At 56.1% G+C, this 15,367-nt stretch overlaps 6 protein-coding genes across 6 annotated transcripts; 3 read left to right on the forward strand and 3 right to left on the reverse strand.

Moving 5' to 3' along the window:
- Window positions 1-1,049: 1,049 nt before the first annotated feature.
- PG985_001505 (uncharacterized protein) lies at window positions 1,050-3,305 on the forward strand (the record flags this gene model as incomplete). Its single annotated transcript, XM_066821274.1, has 1 exon — window positions 1,050-3,305. The coding sequence occupies one exon, from the start codon at window positions 1,050-1,052 to the stop codon at window positions 3,303-3,305; it is 2,256 nt and encodes a 751-aa protein (XP_066692153.1).
- A 177-nt stretch (window positions 3,306-3,482) lies between these two features.
- Window positions 3,483-3,890, reverse strand: PG985_001506 (uncharacterized protein; the record flags this gene model as incomplete). The annotated part of the gene is given in 3 exon segments (XM_066821275.1): window positions 3,483-3,599; window positions 3,614-3,717; window positions 3,818-3,890. 3 exon segments carry the CDS (start codon window positions 3,888-3,890, stop codon window positions 3,483-3,485), a joined length of 294 nt encoding a protein of 97 aa, XP_066692154.1.
- Window positions 3,891-6,122: 2,232 nt separating this feature from the next.
- Window positions 6,123-7,360, reverse strand: PG985_001507 (uncharacterized protein; the record flags this gene model as incomplete). Its single annotated transcript, XM_066821276.1, has 2 exons — window positions 6,123-6,838; window positions 6,931-7,360. 2 exons carry the CDS (start codon window positions 7,358-7,360, stop codon window positions 6,123-6,125), a joined length of 1,146 nt encoding a protein of 381 aa, XP_066692155.1.
- A 646-nt stretch (window positions 7,361-8,006) lies between these two features.
- Window positions 8,007-10,568, reverse strand: PG985_001508 (uncharacterized protein; the record flags this gene model as incomplete). The annotated part of the gene is made up of 1 exon (XM_066821277.1): window positions 8,007-10,568. One exon carries the CDS (start codon window positions 10,566-10,568, stop codon window positions 8,007-8,009), a length of 2,562 nt encoding a protein of 853 aa, XP_066692156.1.
- Window positions 10,569-11,214: 646 nt separating this feature from the next.
- PG985_001509 (40S ribosomal protein eS21) lies at window positions 11,215-11,631 on the forward strand (the record flags this gene model as incomplete). Its single annotated transcript, XM_066821278.1, has 3 exons — window positions 11,215-11,246; window positions 11,334-11,365; window positions 11,432-11,631. 3 exons carry the CDS (start codon window positions 11,215-11,217, stop codon window positions 11,629-11,631), a joined length of 264 nt encoding a protein of 87 aa, XP_066692157.1.
- Window positions 11,632-13,355: 1,724 nt separating this feature from the next.
- On the forward strand, window positions 13,356-15,263 carry PG985_001510 (Deoxyribodipyrimidine photo-lyase; the record flags this gene model as incomplete). The annotated part of the gene is made up of 1 exon (XM_066821279.1): window positions 13,356-15,263. The coding sequence occupies one exon, from the start codon at window positions 13,356-13,358 to the stop codon at window positions 15,261-15,263; it is 1,908 nt and encodes a 635-aa protein (XP_066692158.1).
- Window positions 15,264-15,367: the final 104 nt, after the last annotated feature.

The raw sequence follows: 15,367 nt of genomic DNA on the forward strand, positions 1-15,367 counted from the left end.
CCTTCACGGCCTTGTGTTTTCATTGACCAGACCCACTCTCTTTCGTGGGCATGGCCAGTCTTACTTGGGCAGCTTCGAATCGAGGCAGTGGTCGAGGTTGACTTGCGCGAGTGATCTACTTGCTGTAGAAATGGCAAGTGCGATTTGAGAACCAGTCCTCCACCCAAGGCCGATGTTATCATCAAAGTTAGGTACATAATGTAGATTGGGTAAGCGCTCTCTCGCCGATCCAGACCATTGGAAAGCAGCTCCGTTACGGCATTGACCGCGGCAGCCCGGCAGTCGTCGCGTGGTTTCCACTGCCGTGTGGTGTCGGGATCGCGGCACCGATCGCACTTGACAACATTTTCCATGTAAGGGGCACATCCTCCTCGGTTTGGCAGTTGTCACTTCTGTTATGGGAGCAGGAAGTGCGATGGGCTCACTCGTCGCCCCCCTGTGTCCACAATTCAGATCTCTAGACAAAAGCCGTTTTGCATACCAAGGCTTCATAGGGAGCTACCTAATACTCCACAACAGAGACGATGCCGGATCTAAAGACGAAGTAAGGGCTCAGGTCTGTCTTCACTGAGATGGCCTAGGTACAGGGTCAACATCTATCAATCTGGCACGCAGATGTGCCATACATTCACGCGACTCGTGAGGGGACATCGTTTCCAGAGATACAGCTCTTTCCAAACACTGGACAGGGGCGCTTTCCCAGATTTCAGTCCAGGTACCAAGAAATGGGAGGCGGTGCGCATGCAGTAAGAATTTAGACTGTGAGCATTGAACTAATAGCTACCATGGTGACTTGACTCAATACTTTGATTGGTCCGATTAGACCTCTTATCAACTATTCTTAGCACGCTATGGCCCAAAACACCGACTGATTGGTGCGTGCAGCTGAACACATCGCCCCACTTCTGACCCGTACCTTCCCTGCACATCTAGGACGAGGTTTACCCAGCCGTCATGGGGTTAAATGGGACGACCGGCCCAACACTACCAACTCAGACTGTTCCTCTTCACCAACTGAATAAATACCCCATGCTTGGGCTCTACTCAAAATGGCTACAGCCAGCGAAAGTTGGGACCATTCCATGATCGCTACGAAGAGAGAGTTCAAGAAGTTTGTCACTAGAAAATGGAGCGGGTTCAAGTCACCGTTGTCGTCAGGCCCGTCAACGCCGGCACTCGAAGTCGAGGAACCGGCCGAGGTTGAAATGACATCAGAACAGAAGGAACAAGAGCGCCTCGAAATTACCCAGCAGCTTTCCCCTTTTCAGTACGAAGCTATCCCCGACAAAGGCTACATCAGACTCTTGGAACTCCTGCCGGCTGCCGGCAAGGAGCGAATCCAGGTCCGGCTTTCCAGTGTCAGTCTAGAAGAGTCAGCCCAAACGTACGACGCACTCAGCTACGTATGGGGAGATCCGGACCAACCTAGAAGGTGCATTTCGGTGAATGGCTGCCACTTAGAAATCTACGAGTCCCTATACGACATTTTGTCCAGCCTCCGACCCGACCCAGACTTGGCGGCCACGTCCAGCATCGTTCTATGGGTCGATGCCATCTGCATCAACCAGACGGATATGGCGGAGCGCAATGCCCAAGTCCCCATCATGGACAGCATTTACAGGAACGCGCGCCGCACCGTGATATGGCTCGGACCCGAGACAAAAGACACCAAGGACCTCTTTGAGATGTTACAGCATCTTGTACAGGATAGCAAGACCGCCGCCATAGACCCAACACTCAGTCAACAGGAAACGCTGCCGCTTACACTTATGCAGTTCAACGATGCCCCACGAGTGCAAAGCACTACCATTGAGCTATATGCCGAAAACGATGAGACCAAGATCTGGCCGGTATTGAAATGTGCATGGTGGTACCGGTCCTGGACGCTCCAGGAGATTCTGTTGTCCACTAATATAACCTTCTTCATGGGACGTTATAAGGTGGAATGGCAAGAGCTCTGCACCGCCGTCGATCACGGTTTCCGGCTGCACCTATGGCAAACATTGTTTCAAGGAACTTTCGTCAACCCCAATATCCTGCCCTACTTCACCATCAAGGATCTGCAGCGGCGGCTGGGTCTCTACGGCTCGGCCGGCCCTGGGTCTTCCCAGGCGGAGTATGGACCGGAAATACTCCTCACCTTACTGGAAGGCTGTCGGCAAAGAGAGTCGAAAGACCCCCGGGACAAGATCTACGCGGTATCGGGCATCCTGAAGAACATCCAGAAGCTAGGCTCGAGCACCGATGCGGTGAACCAGGTGAAAATCCACGCCGACTACGCCAGTCCCGTCGTCTACGTGTACAGAATGATGTCGCAGCAGCTCATCCAAACAACCAAGACGCTGGACGTTCTGGGGATATCGCCCAAGTCGTCCCGAAGGGGCTTGCCGTCGTGGGTGACGGACTGGAGCAACTCGAGCTCGACGGCGGTGACGCTGACCCGTGACGCCCTCGGCCGGCCGCGCCGCACCCACGCCGCGCGCAACACTCTGGCCACCACCGCGCGCTTCCCCGAGGACGCCGTGACCCTCGTCCTCCGGGGCCACGAGGTGGCGACGGTAACGCAGATCTCGAACCCCATCCCCCGCTTCACCAGGCCCAACGAGGACGACTTGGCGTATACAAAACGGCGGGACCAGCTACGGACCGAGCTGGTGGAGGCGGGCGAGGCCCCCTCGGAGTTCGCCCTCCACATGAAAGTATTCAAGGAGGTCAAGGATGAGGTCAAGGGCATCGTCCGCCGGGCCATGCAGCATTTCCGCATCCTCCTCGAATGGGAGCGGTTCGCCGCCCGGCAGCGGCCGACCAACCCGGACGGCGGCGCCATGGCCTTTGCGGACCCCGCCGACGCGGCTACGGCCGTGTACTGGAAGACGCTGTGCGCGGGCACGTACGACCACGCGGACCCTGGGGCGACGGAGGCGCTGTACCGGGAGTGGTCGCGGAGCCTCGAGGTGCTCCGTAAGAGCGAGAAGCGCTACGGGGACATGGGCCACGCCGCGCAGCCGTTTTCGTATAGCCTCCAGGCCGACGTCTGGGAGAAGGGCTTCTCGCGGTTCGGGCTCTACTGCGAGTGCGCGCTCGAGCGGCGGCTGGGCTGGTGCGGCAACGGCTGGCTTGCGCTGCTGCCCGAGGGCGCCGCCAAGGGGGACCGGGTCGTGCTGGCCGAGGGCGGGCGGGTCCCGCTCGTGCTGCGGCCCGACGGGGACGGGTATAATACGTTTGTGGGGGAGGCGTACGTGCATGGCATCATGAATGGGGAGGCGTTTAAGCAGGGGCTGTGTGAGGATATTAAGATTTGTTAGAATGACATGGAACATCAAAATGGGATAATGAAGGAAAAGATCAAATCAGCTACAAGGTGGCTAATATCTTGTATTACCATTAAAACTTCGTATTACATGACGCGAAGTCTGGGATAATTAGCTAACTAGAAATGAACATCCCTATCCCGTCCCCTTACGCCTTCAAATCACCAACAATTAAACCTCGTCGACGCGGAGGTTCCCGTGGTCGGCTGACCGCCGGGGCTCGTCGGGCTTCCCCAGGCGGCGGGCGGGCAGAATTGCATGCCCGTCCCGTCCAAGGCGCAGCAGCCGCTGTTGAACTTTACGTGGCGCAGCCTGCCGCGGTAACCAGCGGGAAAGTCGCGCCAGGCCTGGTCGTTGGGGCCGGTGATGGTGGTGCAGCAGGCGCGGGAGCTGCACGAGGTGGAGCCTGATGTTGAGTGAAGATTTAGTTATTGCCAAGACATGATGCTATTGGTGGTGTCGGGGGGTTGTGGAGAATGATGGCACTGTGGGAATGGTTGATTTACAGATATCGATGGAGTAACCTGATGTCAGGGAGGAGAAAGCTCCCAAAAGGCAGGCGGTGATGGACAGCTTCATGGCGATTGAGAATCAAGCTGGTGCTCTCTTTGTTGCGGGTTTGTGTAGTTGGTGTTGTGAGCTGTGGGTGTGTTGTAGTTGATGGAGTGAGTTGAAGATGAAAGGATTAGGATCTCTCTTTGGGCGATATTGTACTTTATATACAACAGGTATATCTATCTAGGAGTCAAAAACCAAATATTGGTTGCAGTTTGTGAAGTCGGTGGTGACATGTCGAGTTGGTCCTGTCGCAATAACCGAAATTTTGCAATTTCGCGATTCTGTTTGCTCAGCACTGCTGAACAACGAATCGAAAGCTCTCTGATTCACGGCATTGGGATTGAAGTGGGTTCCGTCATCTTAATTAGATCCAACGTCGTGCCCCTTGCTGTACAACATGGCTCCCAGGAACTCGGGTCACTCAGATCTGGGGGGCCTTTCGGCGTCCAGACTCGTATCCCTGAATGGCATGAGCCCCCCTTAGGTTTCCATCAAAATTGTTTTCACAATTTAGCATCAGAAAGGGCTAACCTACAGGGCGATGTATATGATGATCATGGCGCGTTTTCTTCGGCACGGGCGGCCGCGAGACGCCCTACCTACTTACTACATAGCATGCCCATGAGAAGGAGCTATAAACAGGAACGCGTCCTGAAACGTCAACTGGAGGAGAAATTGGCAGCCAGGGATCTTAGCGTTAAGTCCAGTGAAGGCTCAAAGTGCGATAGGATTACAAGACGCGATTTCCTTTATCTCTTGCCTATGCAATCATACTTTGACTTGGCAGGATGCAACTAGGCACGAATGAATTGACGCTACCGAGTCCATGTTGCGCAACCAACCGAATGGGTGGATAACTACCTGACTGTACAACAATTGATCAAGCTAGATATCTGGCAGAATTATTTCCTGGTGAGATTCAGATGAACGAAAACGACACAATAGTAACTTCTGGCGCAGGCTCAAGATATGTCAAGTGAAAAGAAAAGACCCCATGGGGGACAGGTTGAATGGTGGGTTGCGTTTTGTGCTCGTGCTCGAATCGGTGTGGGCTCCTCGGCTGCCCCCCCCCCCCTACTCTATCACCCAGGCGTGGTCCTTGCAATGCAAACCCTTGTGCGTATCGACTATCTCGTGAGGGCCGGTTGCGCTCCCAACACCTGCAATGGGTCCCACGCAGGTCTGAGCTTCTTCATACCAGGAGCAGCAGCCCTCATTGATTTTCCAATAGCGAAGGCCGTTCTGGTAGCCGGGAGGCAGTTCACGCCAGGGAGTCGCACGCGCCGGAATCTATCGCATCGGTTAGTCACAAAAACACAGATTGGGCAGACCTGTTTGCTCGGTAGGGGTACCTGCTCTCGCGAAAACGCGGCGGTGGTAAGTGAGCAAGGGTGCTGGTTTGCTACTTATAGATGTCCACGTTATAACCCCATGCCAAGGAAGAGAAGGCACTCAAGGTGCGGAAGGCGGTGGAGACCTTCATAGTGGATGGGGACCAAGTAGTTAGTCTTGTGGAGAGTGTATGTATGTGATCGGGAAGTGAGTAGTGAAGGTAATGTTTCCGCCAGGGTGACTTGGTATGTATTGCAAGGGAGGTAAGCAATGGCGACGTGGAGTTACTTGTGGTTTATCTACACTAAAGTCTGCGAACACGTTTTCAATGGATAAGCCCGTGTTGGTTGTGATTTGTGACGCCACCCCTGTACGATACCTCGCTTCTTCCTGCGCGTGCCGCATCGCCCAACTGGTGCAATTCTCAAGATTTCTTATGTAATATCACGTGCCTTCATGTCACTTTGGAATCTCAATGATGAGGTACAAACGTCAATATCTCACTCGGTGACTGGTAAAGGTGGTAAGGGTTAACTGAGCAGCGAATCGTAACTAGCTGAATCGCCTGAATGGAGTGGAATTTGGGCTCAGTCGTTTTTACTTGGAACCAGTAATAAGGCCTGCCCTTGCTGCAGCGGCTAGTTCCAAAGGTTTCGGTCACTCGATAAGGGTGGCAAGTCCAGCGTTGATCCCATCCGCGTGTCAATTTCCCGATGAGCAAACAGTTCTAGCTGCTTGACTGTTAAAACAATATCAGGATCCTTGTGCAAAGGGTTTGTTGACTGATTTGCAAATTTGGCTTTCTCATACATGACCTCAGCATACTCGACTGGAAAACACCAAGGAAGATCAACGAACCCGAAAGCAAACTGCGTCACGGGCCATCTGGAAGAATCATGGTATATATTGTCAAAAGTAATATCACAGTTTCTCCTTCCCAGCCCCCGCCCCCTGCGCCGCCTCCGCCGGCCGCAGCACCCGGAACGCCTCCTCCCGGTCCAGCACCTGCACCTGCCGCGCCGTCCCCTTCTCGAACCGCACCAGCACGACGCGCTCAAAGTCGCCGCCGCGGCCGCTGCCCCGGAGCTCCGGGCCCGGGCGGTCGAGGCTCAGCAGGATGCGGCCGTCGTCCGTGACCATGGTGGTCACGGGCGAGATGACCTTGTCTGCCCAGGGGATCCGGGAGGTAGGGTTCTTCAGGGACCGGGGCTTGGAGGCCGTGGGCACGCGGTGGAGGAACTCGGTCAGCTCATCGCGTTGGCGCTGGTAGTACCGGTAGTCGCTGTTATCTCTCGTGAGGGGGGCTGAAGAGGAGGACTCGGGCGGTGGTGGTCCGGGGCAGAATTGGGATATCAGGGTCAGGAGGAAGGCTTGCGGCGGGAAGAGGATGATGTCGCCGCTCTGCTGTCTCGAGAGCCAGGTCGCGGCGTCTTCGAAGGCGGAGGTGGTGATTTCGGCACCGTCTGGGGTAGGCAGGACCGACTCGGCGTGTATGGCGGCATTACTTATGGAGTCGTCGGCCCCTAATGATGCAGAAGTGTGTTGGGGGAAAGGAAGCATGTATATGTACATCTGCGTGGTGAACCGCCTGGGGGTAGCCGGAGGCGTGACCCAGCGGGTGAACGGCAACAGGTTATCTGCAGGTTGATCAGCATACAAACTTCGAACACAAGGCTGGCAAGGAAACTTGTGCTCCATTTGTGATGGGATGTGAAAGGAAGAAACACACCCGTATCAGCGACACCACCAACACTGTCAAGCCACTCCGTAAACCTCACCTCATTATTATAAATCGCCTTGCGCGCCTCATCCCGCTCCTGCGCCGACAGCACCAACAACCCCCCGCCATCCCCCACCGGCGCCCCCTTCCTGCGCGCCAATAAGATCCCGCTCTCCTCGAACGTCTCTCGGACGGCGCCCAGGCGGTAGGCCAAGCTGTCCACGTGCTGAGCCAGACCATCCGACGACGACGCAAGAGGCCCGTCGTGGAACTCGGACAGGTTCCCGCCGGGGAAGACGTGCGCCGAGGCGAAGGACCGCGACGTCTTGACCCGCCGCAGCAGCAGGACCTGATTGGTGTGGGACAGCAGGATGATGCTGGAGCTGGGCCGGGGTTCTGCCGGCGGTCCCTTGGGCGGTTTGGTGGTGGTTGAGTACATGTTCCCGACACGGAGTGCGCTGCCGGATGGCGGAAGTGGATGACAATCGAAGACAGCTGAGCGCCTAGCTATGCTCAAGATAGGCTTCCGGCGGGCGGTGCGCCTGGGTGCAGGGCAAGTGGTAGTGATTGCTCGCAGATGCTGCCGAGGCCTGGAAAATATTGAGTAATTGAAAACGCGGGATTCTTTTGAAAATCTCCACGACTCATAAGAGGAAAACCGAACAGAATGAGATATGCATCGTGGCATTTTCAAGGTCTTTCACCCTTCGGCTACTGCGATCGACACGCCTTTACATGTCATCGAAGAGGTCGTGCGAAGCCCATGCCGAGGTTCCCCTGGTAGTCTTGAGGTCTGTGTGGGTCTCACCATGACCGCTATGCCCCGCCTCCGCATTTTCATTGAGCTAGCAACAGAAACAGAAATGGCCATCGGCTTGATTCCAGCCATTAGCAGCCCAAGAAAGATGCCAGTCAAGTGGATGCATAATCGTGTATCATCAATTGAAACAAAGAGCGTAAGCGAAGTCTATCGCATCTAAAGGATGTATATACGAGGGGGATATCATTTCATGTCTGAATGTCGTACGCGCGCGCTCATTACCAACTCCAACAACTCTACCAATATAACGATGTGACAACCCAACTCAATACCGCTTCCGCGTCCCCCCCTTCGAGTTAGCCCGCCACAGACAAATAACACTCTTCGACTCGCACCACCGCTTGACCTGTAGCGCCGACACCTCGGCATCGTAGCCCACCCGCGTCAGCGCGCCCGCATTCAGCCAGCCGGCCAGGTCCTCGAGGATGACGGGCGTGTACATGAGCATCAGCTCGTGCCACGACGGGTGCTGCGGGTCCGTCGACCGCGGCGCCGTCGTCACGGCTTTCGTGATGTAGGTGAACAAGGAGGCTTCCTGGTCCGTGGGCGACAGGTTCAGCGACAGGTCGGCCTCGGCGGCGTCTTCAGAGATGGAGAGGTCGAGTGGGGGCGGCGACGAGAAAACCGGGTCTGGCGAGGATCTGCCCGCCGACACCGACAAAGCTTCCTCTTCTTCGTCCGAGTCGGCGATTTCGACAACCTTCTTGGTTGCCTTCGATGATGCTGGCTTGGCACGTCCCCGTACTGGGGTAGTGACCTTTGGAGCTTTGATGGGACTTTGGCTGCCAGAGTCTTTCCGCGGGCGACCCCGCTTTGGTGACTTAGGCGCCACGGATGCTGGTGCGGCTGGCGGTGCCGTAGAAGTAGAAGCAGAAGCTGTCGCAGCAGCGTCTTTCTTCGGCCTGCCACGGGATTTCTTGGCTGGCGATACGGCCGTCTCAGGGGGCGCAGAAGCCGGTGCCGCTTTTGTAGAGGAATCGGAAATACTGGGTGCGGCAGGCACTGCATCTGCAGGTTGTTGCTCGTCCCAGCACTGCTCCAGAAGCGCAATCATTGCTGTTCGCCGTTTCATCGGTTTGAAGCCATACGAGCTTATTTTACGGCTGAGTTGCGCATCAGTGAACACTGTGAAGTCGGGGCGTTTTGATTTGGCAGCCGGGACTGGGGCTGGGCGTGGTGGTGGTGGTGGTAGTGCCATTGTTGCTGGCGCTTCACTGCTTGGTAGAGTTGTGCGCGAACTCGGCACTGCCTGCTGGGATTGGGTAGTTTGTGTCGTCGTCAAACTAGACGGGCCTGCTTGCGACGTCGACGCGCAGATTTTGCTGATATCTGGGAAGTCGTTGTCCGTTGTAGAAGCCTCCAGGGCAGGAGACGGAGACCCTCTGCTCGGCTCCACCCCATCGCGAGAGTCTACAACCTTAAATATAAGCAGGCTTCCATCAACGTCTCGCGCCCCTTTGTGCCAAAGACCCGATTTGTCGTCATCATCTTCGTCATCATCATTAGCTCGATTCGAGGCCTGGATTGCGGCCTGTAGGTCACGGAGCACCTCGGCCGGTTCATCACTCTGCAGCTGGCTCGAGGTGCCAAACAGAAAGTCTACGTTTGAAGCCTGCTTTATCGCTGAGTTGGGTGACAATAGGATCGGATCCTCGGCAGTCCCTGCCTTCTTCTTGCGCGGTTTGGCGGGCGCTTTCTTCTTCTTGCCCTTGCTCTTCTCCTCTTGGAAATCCATGACAATCCTCTGATGGTCGGCCTGCGCCTGGACAGCCCCGTCAACATCAAAATGTTTGAGGAGCGTTTCTGTGTTGCCGGGCGTCAAGACAATGCCATCGCTCAGATCGGGCAGTTGGTAGGGAGCCATTGCCAACTCGGTGATTGTGCGAATCTTCTTCTTTTTCTTGGCCGCGGCAGGCTTTGTGGGCGAGGTCTCTGTCGAGCCGGACGCCTGTTCGTTCGCCGGAAGATCATTCAACTTGCGCTTCTTCAAGAATTCGGCAATTTCCGCAGAGGGTTTAGCGATGGGGTCCTTCTCCCCAGGCCGAGCAAAGTCTTGGCACATGTTTTGGAAGATCTCTTTTGACGCGGGAGCCTTGCTGCTTGAGGATAACAATTCGGTGTTATCGAGACCACCTGCTGGAGGTGGTGTCCAATCCCTCCGTCTTGGAAGTGCAACTTCCGGCGGGGCAGAAACCTCGGCTTCGACAGTCGCAACCGGTGGATCTGATTGCTGCACGTCCGAAGCGACGGGTTGTGGGCTTTCTTCGGGCGAGGCAGTCGTCTTCTTCTCCTTGTCTTTCGTCGAGGCGAAATGCCGTGAAACCGTCTCGGTCTTCTTCTTAGCTTTGCTCTTGCTTGTAGTGGTCGCCTTCGTGACCCGACTCGATATTGTCGACTGGGCGGTCTCTGCCTTTTTGGCCCTGGACTTCTTCACTGGCTTGTCGGTGGGCGAAGAAGATGTTATCACGATCGCCTCTCCTGTCTCATCTGGTGCCGCCGTCGCCTCCGGCGTAGGCTTCGCTTTGGTTGCGCGCTTCCTCGTAGTCTTGGGCTTCGGTTTCGGAGACGGTGATCGCGCAGCTTGCTCCGCGTCGACATCAACATCTGGTGCCTGCAACAGCACGTCCTTGGCACTAGTGAAAGACGTGAGCGCTGTCGCTGGTATCGGGGCGGCGTTGCTGCCGCTTCGCAGCGGTGCTGATCGTCTCGTTTGTCTTTGGGCCAGTTCGGCCAGTGAAGGCAGCTCTGGCGAGGAAGATATCATGGAGTAGTGTTGAGCCGATGGCGGCTTTGCAGGGGGCGATTGAAAGACGTCGGCGGAAGCCATTCCGACCCCGTGGATCCTGATCGCCTGGCCAGGGACGTGACAGGAATGCGACGCGCGCATCCAGTCGTAAAGAGTCGCTGCAGGTTGAAGGTCTGGCGTCAGGCCGTTAGATGCACATGAAACTGGATGAAAATCCCTTCTCGAGCGGAAAAACTTAGTCGTGATATCGCAATTATGAAACGATTCAAGCCGTACTCTATCGCATACATCCAATACTCGAAGGCCGTGAACGGCGAAGTCAACAATCGAACCCGTTCCGTAGCGGGGCAGCTGGCAGCCCAAGCACCGGCCAGCCGAAGCTAGACTCCACTAATGATCAGTCGATTTGCCACGAACAAAACGCGCTGTCAGGTGCTTTGAGTGGGTACAGAAGAAGCCACAAACTTGGACCAGCGCCACTGATCAGTAAAGCCACACAAGAGATAAGAAGCGCCACAGGCCGATACGTACTTGTGCCCCAAGCCTTTCCCGGATTAGGTCGCAGTTTTGCCCACACACTCCCACTCACGAAAAAGTCCAATCCCCCGCCAGAAATTTCCCTTTTGCGACAACGCTGAAAGTAGCAACCGACGTACGACTTGCGAATCCATCCCACCACCAATTATCCCCGACGACCTCACCGTATCATCAATACACAGTCGCCAAAATGGAGAACGACAAGGGCCAAGTTGTCGACCTGTACGTTTGCACCGCCGCCACCGCCGCCGCTCAAAAAACCCGCGATTTTGGATATGGGCAATAATGCTGACCTTGGTTGTTTTCTAGTTACGTCCCGAGAAAGTGCTCGGCTTCCAACCGTGAGCGATAACCGATCTTCGAAACAAATTGCCTACCAGCCAGCGACTAACCCAAATGAATTGCAGGTCTGATCAAGGCCAAGGACCACGCTTCCGTCCAGATCTCCATCGCCAAGGTTGATGAGAACGGCCGCGCCGTCGCCGGCGAGAACCACGTCTACGCCCTCTGCGGTTTCGTCCGCGCCATGGGCGAGTCCGACGACTCCATGAACCGCCTCTGCCAGCGTGATGGCCTCGTCAAGAGCGTCTGGAATGCCCAGCGATAAGCGAGGAATTTTCTTGTTTCTGTGGTACGAATCCTCCAGGCGCCTCACCGCTACAAGCAGCCGTGCACTTGTTTTGGGGCTCATGCTAACCAGCGGCGCGCCGACTCAACAGATTTGGGACTGGTGTTGATATGGCATTTGGACGGAACGAACGATGACGACCTGGGCAAGGGCATGGACAGCTTCTGCATTGATTCTGATCTAGCACCGACTAGAGAGACGTCACCACCTGCATTTCGGAACGGAAATAAAAATACCTCGATTTGACACAATCCACGACGGCTCGCGATCGAATGAATCCGATACTCTTGTGACTCTACCTTTGTGAGGGCGTGATTGTGTACCGGCTAGCAAAGTCTCCTCGTCCCTTCAATGGACGGGGATTCTGGGACTACCTCGATAGTCTCCAAGCCGAAGACTGAAGCAATATTGGCCTTGAAAAAGTTGTGGTGCGCAAGCTTTACACCACGGCACAGATACGGGTCAAACAATACACATTATCAAAAACAGTTGTAAAAACGACCATCTCGCGTTCCATGAATGCGCATGGGCAAGCTCTGACTGGTGATGTTCATCTGAAGGCATCAGTGAACTGTCTGCTATTCTGGCCACAGGTCAACTGCAAGACTGTGATAAGCCGAGAGTAATCACCTCACTGGGAATGGTAGCACTCCACGAGGCAGACTGGTGGTCTTTGACCGAGCTCTTGACTGGAGCTCTCCCGCACGTCTAAGCCAATCAATTTTGACCAATGAGTTCAGATCGGGTAAATGGGCTCGGCTCAGTGTAGACATGAAATTATAGTTGCTCGGACTGACAATTTTGCTTGAAGTCATCACAATTCAAGAATATGCTGACGAGATTTTAACAATCCACCTTCACCATGGAGATGGTTCAAGGTGCCGATGCTTCTGTGGCCATCCATCTTAGCTGATCCTGGCTAACACCCGACGCCTAGAGCATGAGTGTACCCGGACTCTTTCACAAACACGGCTGAGTGACAGCTTCCACCCAAAGACGCGTACACAAAAGTGCATGTTTACACGCCTGATTGATGTTACGACGTGACAGGTAGATGCTTAATGTCTTGCGATTCTGACAGATCGGACGAGTAACATAGATTTGGTAAAAACCTGGGTAATGTTTCACCTCTCAGCTTGTTCTCCTCTGGCTGAAGAACAACAACCTTCTTGCTTTATGCAGGGAGCAACCATGCCAATACCACGTGACAAGTATTTATGTATGTAGCTTCAGCTAGAAACTCACAATCGAAGAGTGTCCCCAGTTACATACACTATTTGCGATCGAGTTATGCCTGCACAGCTTCGTCCGCACAGCTTCGCCCTTCGACAGATGCTAGGCCAATGCACCACAGGCATGGGCAGCTAGGATAATAAGACACCCATTGAATCTGGGCCAAAAAAGCAAAGACAAACACACGGCGCCAGGCCCCAACGGGCTAGCCCAGGATCTCCGGTAAAGTCTCCGGGATCTAGGCTGGACCCTTTTCAGATCTGCTCGTACTGCCGCGCGATCTCAGGTACACCCATGACGCAGTCGACATCGAGCCCAGACAAGCCTCTTCGCGCGAGTAAGGCCCATGGCACGGAAGGTAAGTGACATGCTCGAAGGCCGTAGCAACCATGCCTTTTCATGAACCGTAGCTGTCTTTCAGTCTCTTTCTTCTCCCAAAGACCCCATTGCTTTGTCCATTTTCTCTTTCCATGGTCGTGTGGCTACTGCGCAATTCGTCGGCTCTCTTCCGCACCACGTTGGCCGCCGCCACGCAACCCGCGATTCGAGTGAAGCCGCGACGAAGCCTGACAACCATGCCGCCGAAGCGCAAAGCGCCCACCTCGGCCAAGGGCGAGGCCGAGGCCCTCGAGGCCAAGAAGCAGAAGATTGAAAGCTCCCTCCATCAGAAAAAGAATGGCAGCACCACCGCCGACCCGCTGCGCGAGCCGCACCCTTTCGCCGCCGAAGCGGAAGAGAACGGCGTCGTGCTGCGCCAGTTCTACCCGCCCGAGATGTCCAACGCGCGGGCGCTCGCCTACAACAACAACGAGCTGCCCCGGCCCATCGAAGTTTTAGTGAAAGCCATGGAGGAGACGGCCGCGGCGCGCAGGAAGGTCGCGGTCAGGGACGCCGTGGTGCACTGGTTCAAGATGGACCTGCGCACGCGCGACAACCGGGCGCTGTGGATGGCGGGTCAGAAGGCCCGCGAGGCGGGGGTGCCGTTGGTGTGCATGTACATTGTCAGCCCGCAGGACTATGAAGCGCATCTGCGGGCGCCTATTCGGATCGACTTCATGCTTCGTACGCTTCGGGTGTTGAAGGGGGACTTGGCGAAGCTCGGTATTCCCTTGTACGTCGAGACGGTGGAGAAGCGCAGGGAGATCCCCTCGCGCATTATTCAGCTCATGGAGGAGTGGGGTGCGAGTCACCTGTTTGCCAACATGGAATACGAGGTCGACGAGCTGCGGCGCGAGGCCAAGCTGATTAGATCGTGTGCTGAGCGCGGTATCGCCATGGAGGTCGTCCACGATACCTGCGTCGTCCCGCCGGGCGCGCTGACGACCGGGGCGGGGAAGCAGTACTCGGTGTACAGCCCGTGGTATCGATCCTGGGTCGCCTACGTGCACGCGAACCCGGAGCTGCTGGATCTCTTTGACCCGCCGGAGCCGAACCCCGAGTCTGCCAGAGAGAAGCTACCGGCTCTCTTTGACTGCGAGATACCCGAGGCGCCCGAGAGCAAGCGCCTTTCCGAGAAGGATGCCAGCCGATTCCATGCCCTCTATCCCGCCGGCGAGCACGAAGCCATGGATAGGCTGGAGAAGTTTGGCGAGGAGAAGATCGGCAGCTACCACGCCAAACGTAACTTTCCGGCGCAGCCTGGCACGTCCAACATCTCGGTCCACCTGGCGGCCGGGACGCTCAGTTCGCGGACGGCGGTCCGGTACGCGCGGGATCGGAACAAGACCAAGAAGCTGAACGAGGGCATCGAGGGCATCAAAGTCTGGATCAGCGAGGTGGCCTGGCGGGACTTCTACAAGCACGTCCTGGACCACTGGCCGTACGTCTGCATGAACAAGCCCTTCAAGCCCGAGTACTCCAACATCACCTGGTCCTACAACACCGAACACTTCGAGGCCTGGCGGACCGGGCGCACGGGGTACCCCATCGTGGACGCGGCGATGCGGCAGGTGCAGCACATGGGCTGGATGCACAACCGGCTGCGCATGGTGGTGGCGTCGTTCCTGTGCAAGGACTTGCTGCTGGACTGGCGGCTGGGCGAGCGCTGGTTCATGGAGAACCTCGTCGACGGCGACTTCGCCTCCAACAACGGCGGCTGGGGGTTTAGTGCGAGTGTGGGGGTCGACCCGCAGCCCTATTTCCGGGTGTTCAACCCCATTCTGCAGAGCGAGAAGTTCGACCCAGAGGGCGAGTTCATTCGGAAATACCTGCCCGAGCTGCGCGGCATCGCGGGGAAGGCCATCCACGATCCGTACGGGCGCGGGGCGGGGGCGCTGGCGAAGAAGGCGGGGTATCCGCAGATGATTGTCGAGCATAAGGCGAGTCGGCAGAAGGCGATTGATATGTACAAGGAGGGCATCAAGCGGGATACGGCTTGATTCTCTGCTCCTGTCCGAAAGCCGATTGCACGGAGCCCTCGTGGCATTTGCGTCTCATTTTGCTGTTTGATACCCCATCGTTATCGATGCCCCGGCGTTTGGCA

This window comes from Apiospora marii, assembly GCF_038362585.1.
Source record: "Apiospora marii strain CBS 49790 chromosome Unknown utg000001l_segment0_segment0, whole genome shotgun sequence".
In the NCBI taxonomy this organism is placed as follows: Eukaryota; Fungi; Ascomycota; class Sordariomycetes; order Amphisphaeriales; family Apiosporaceae; genus Apiospora; species Apiospora marii.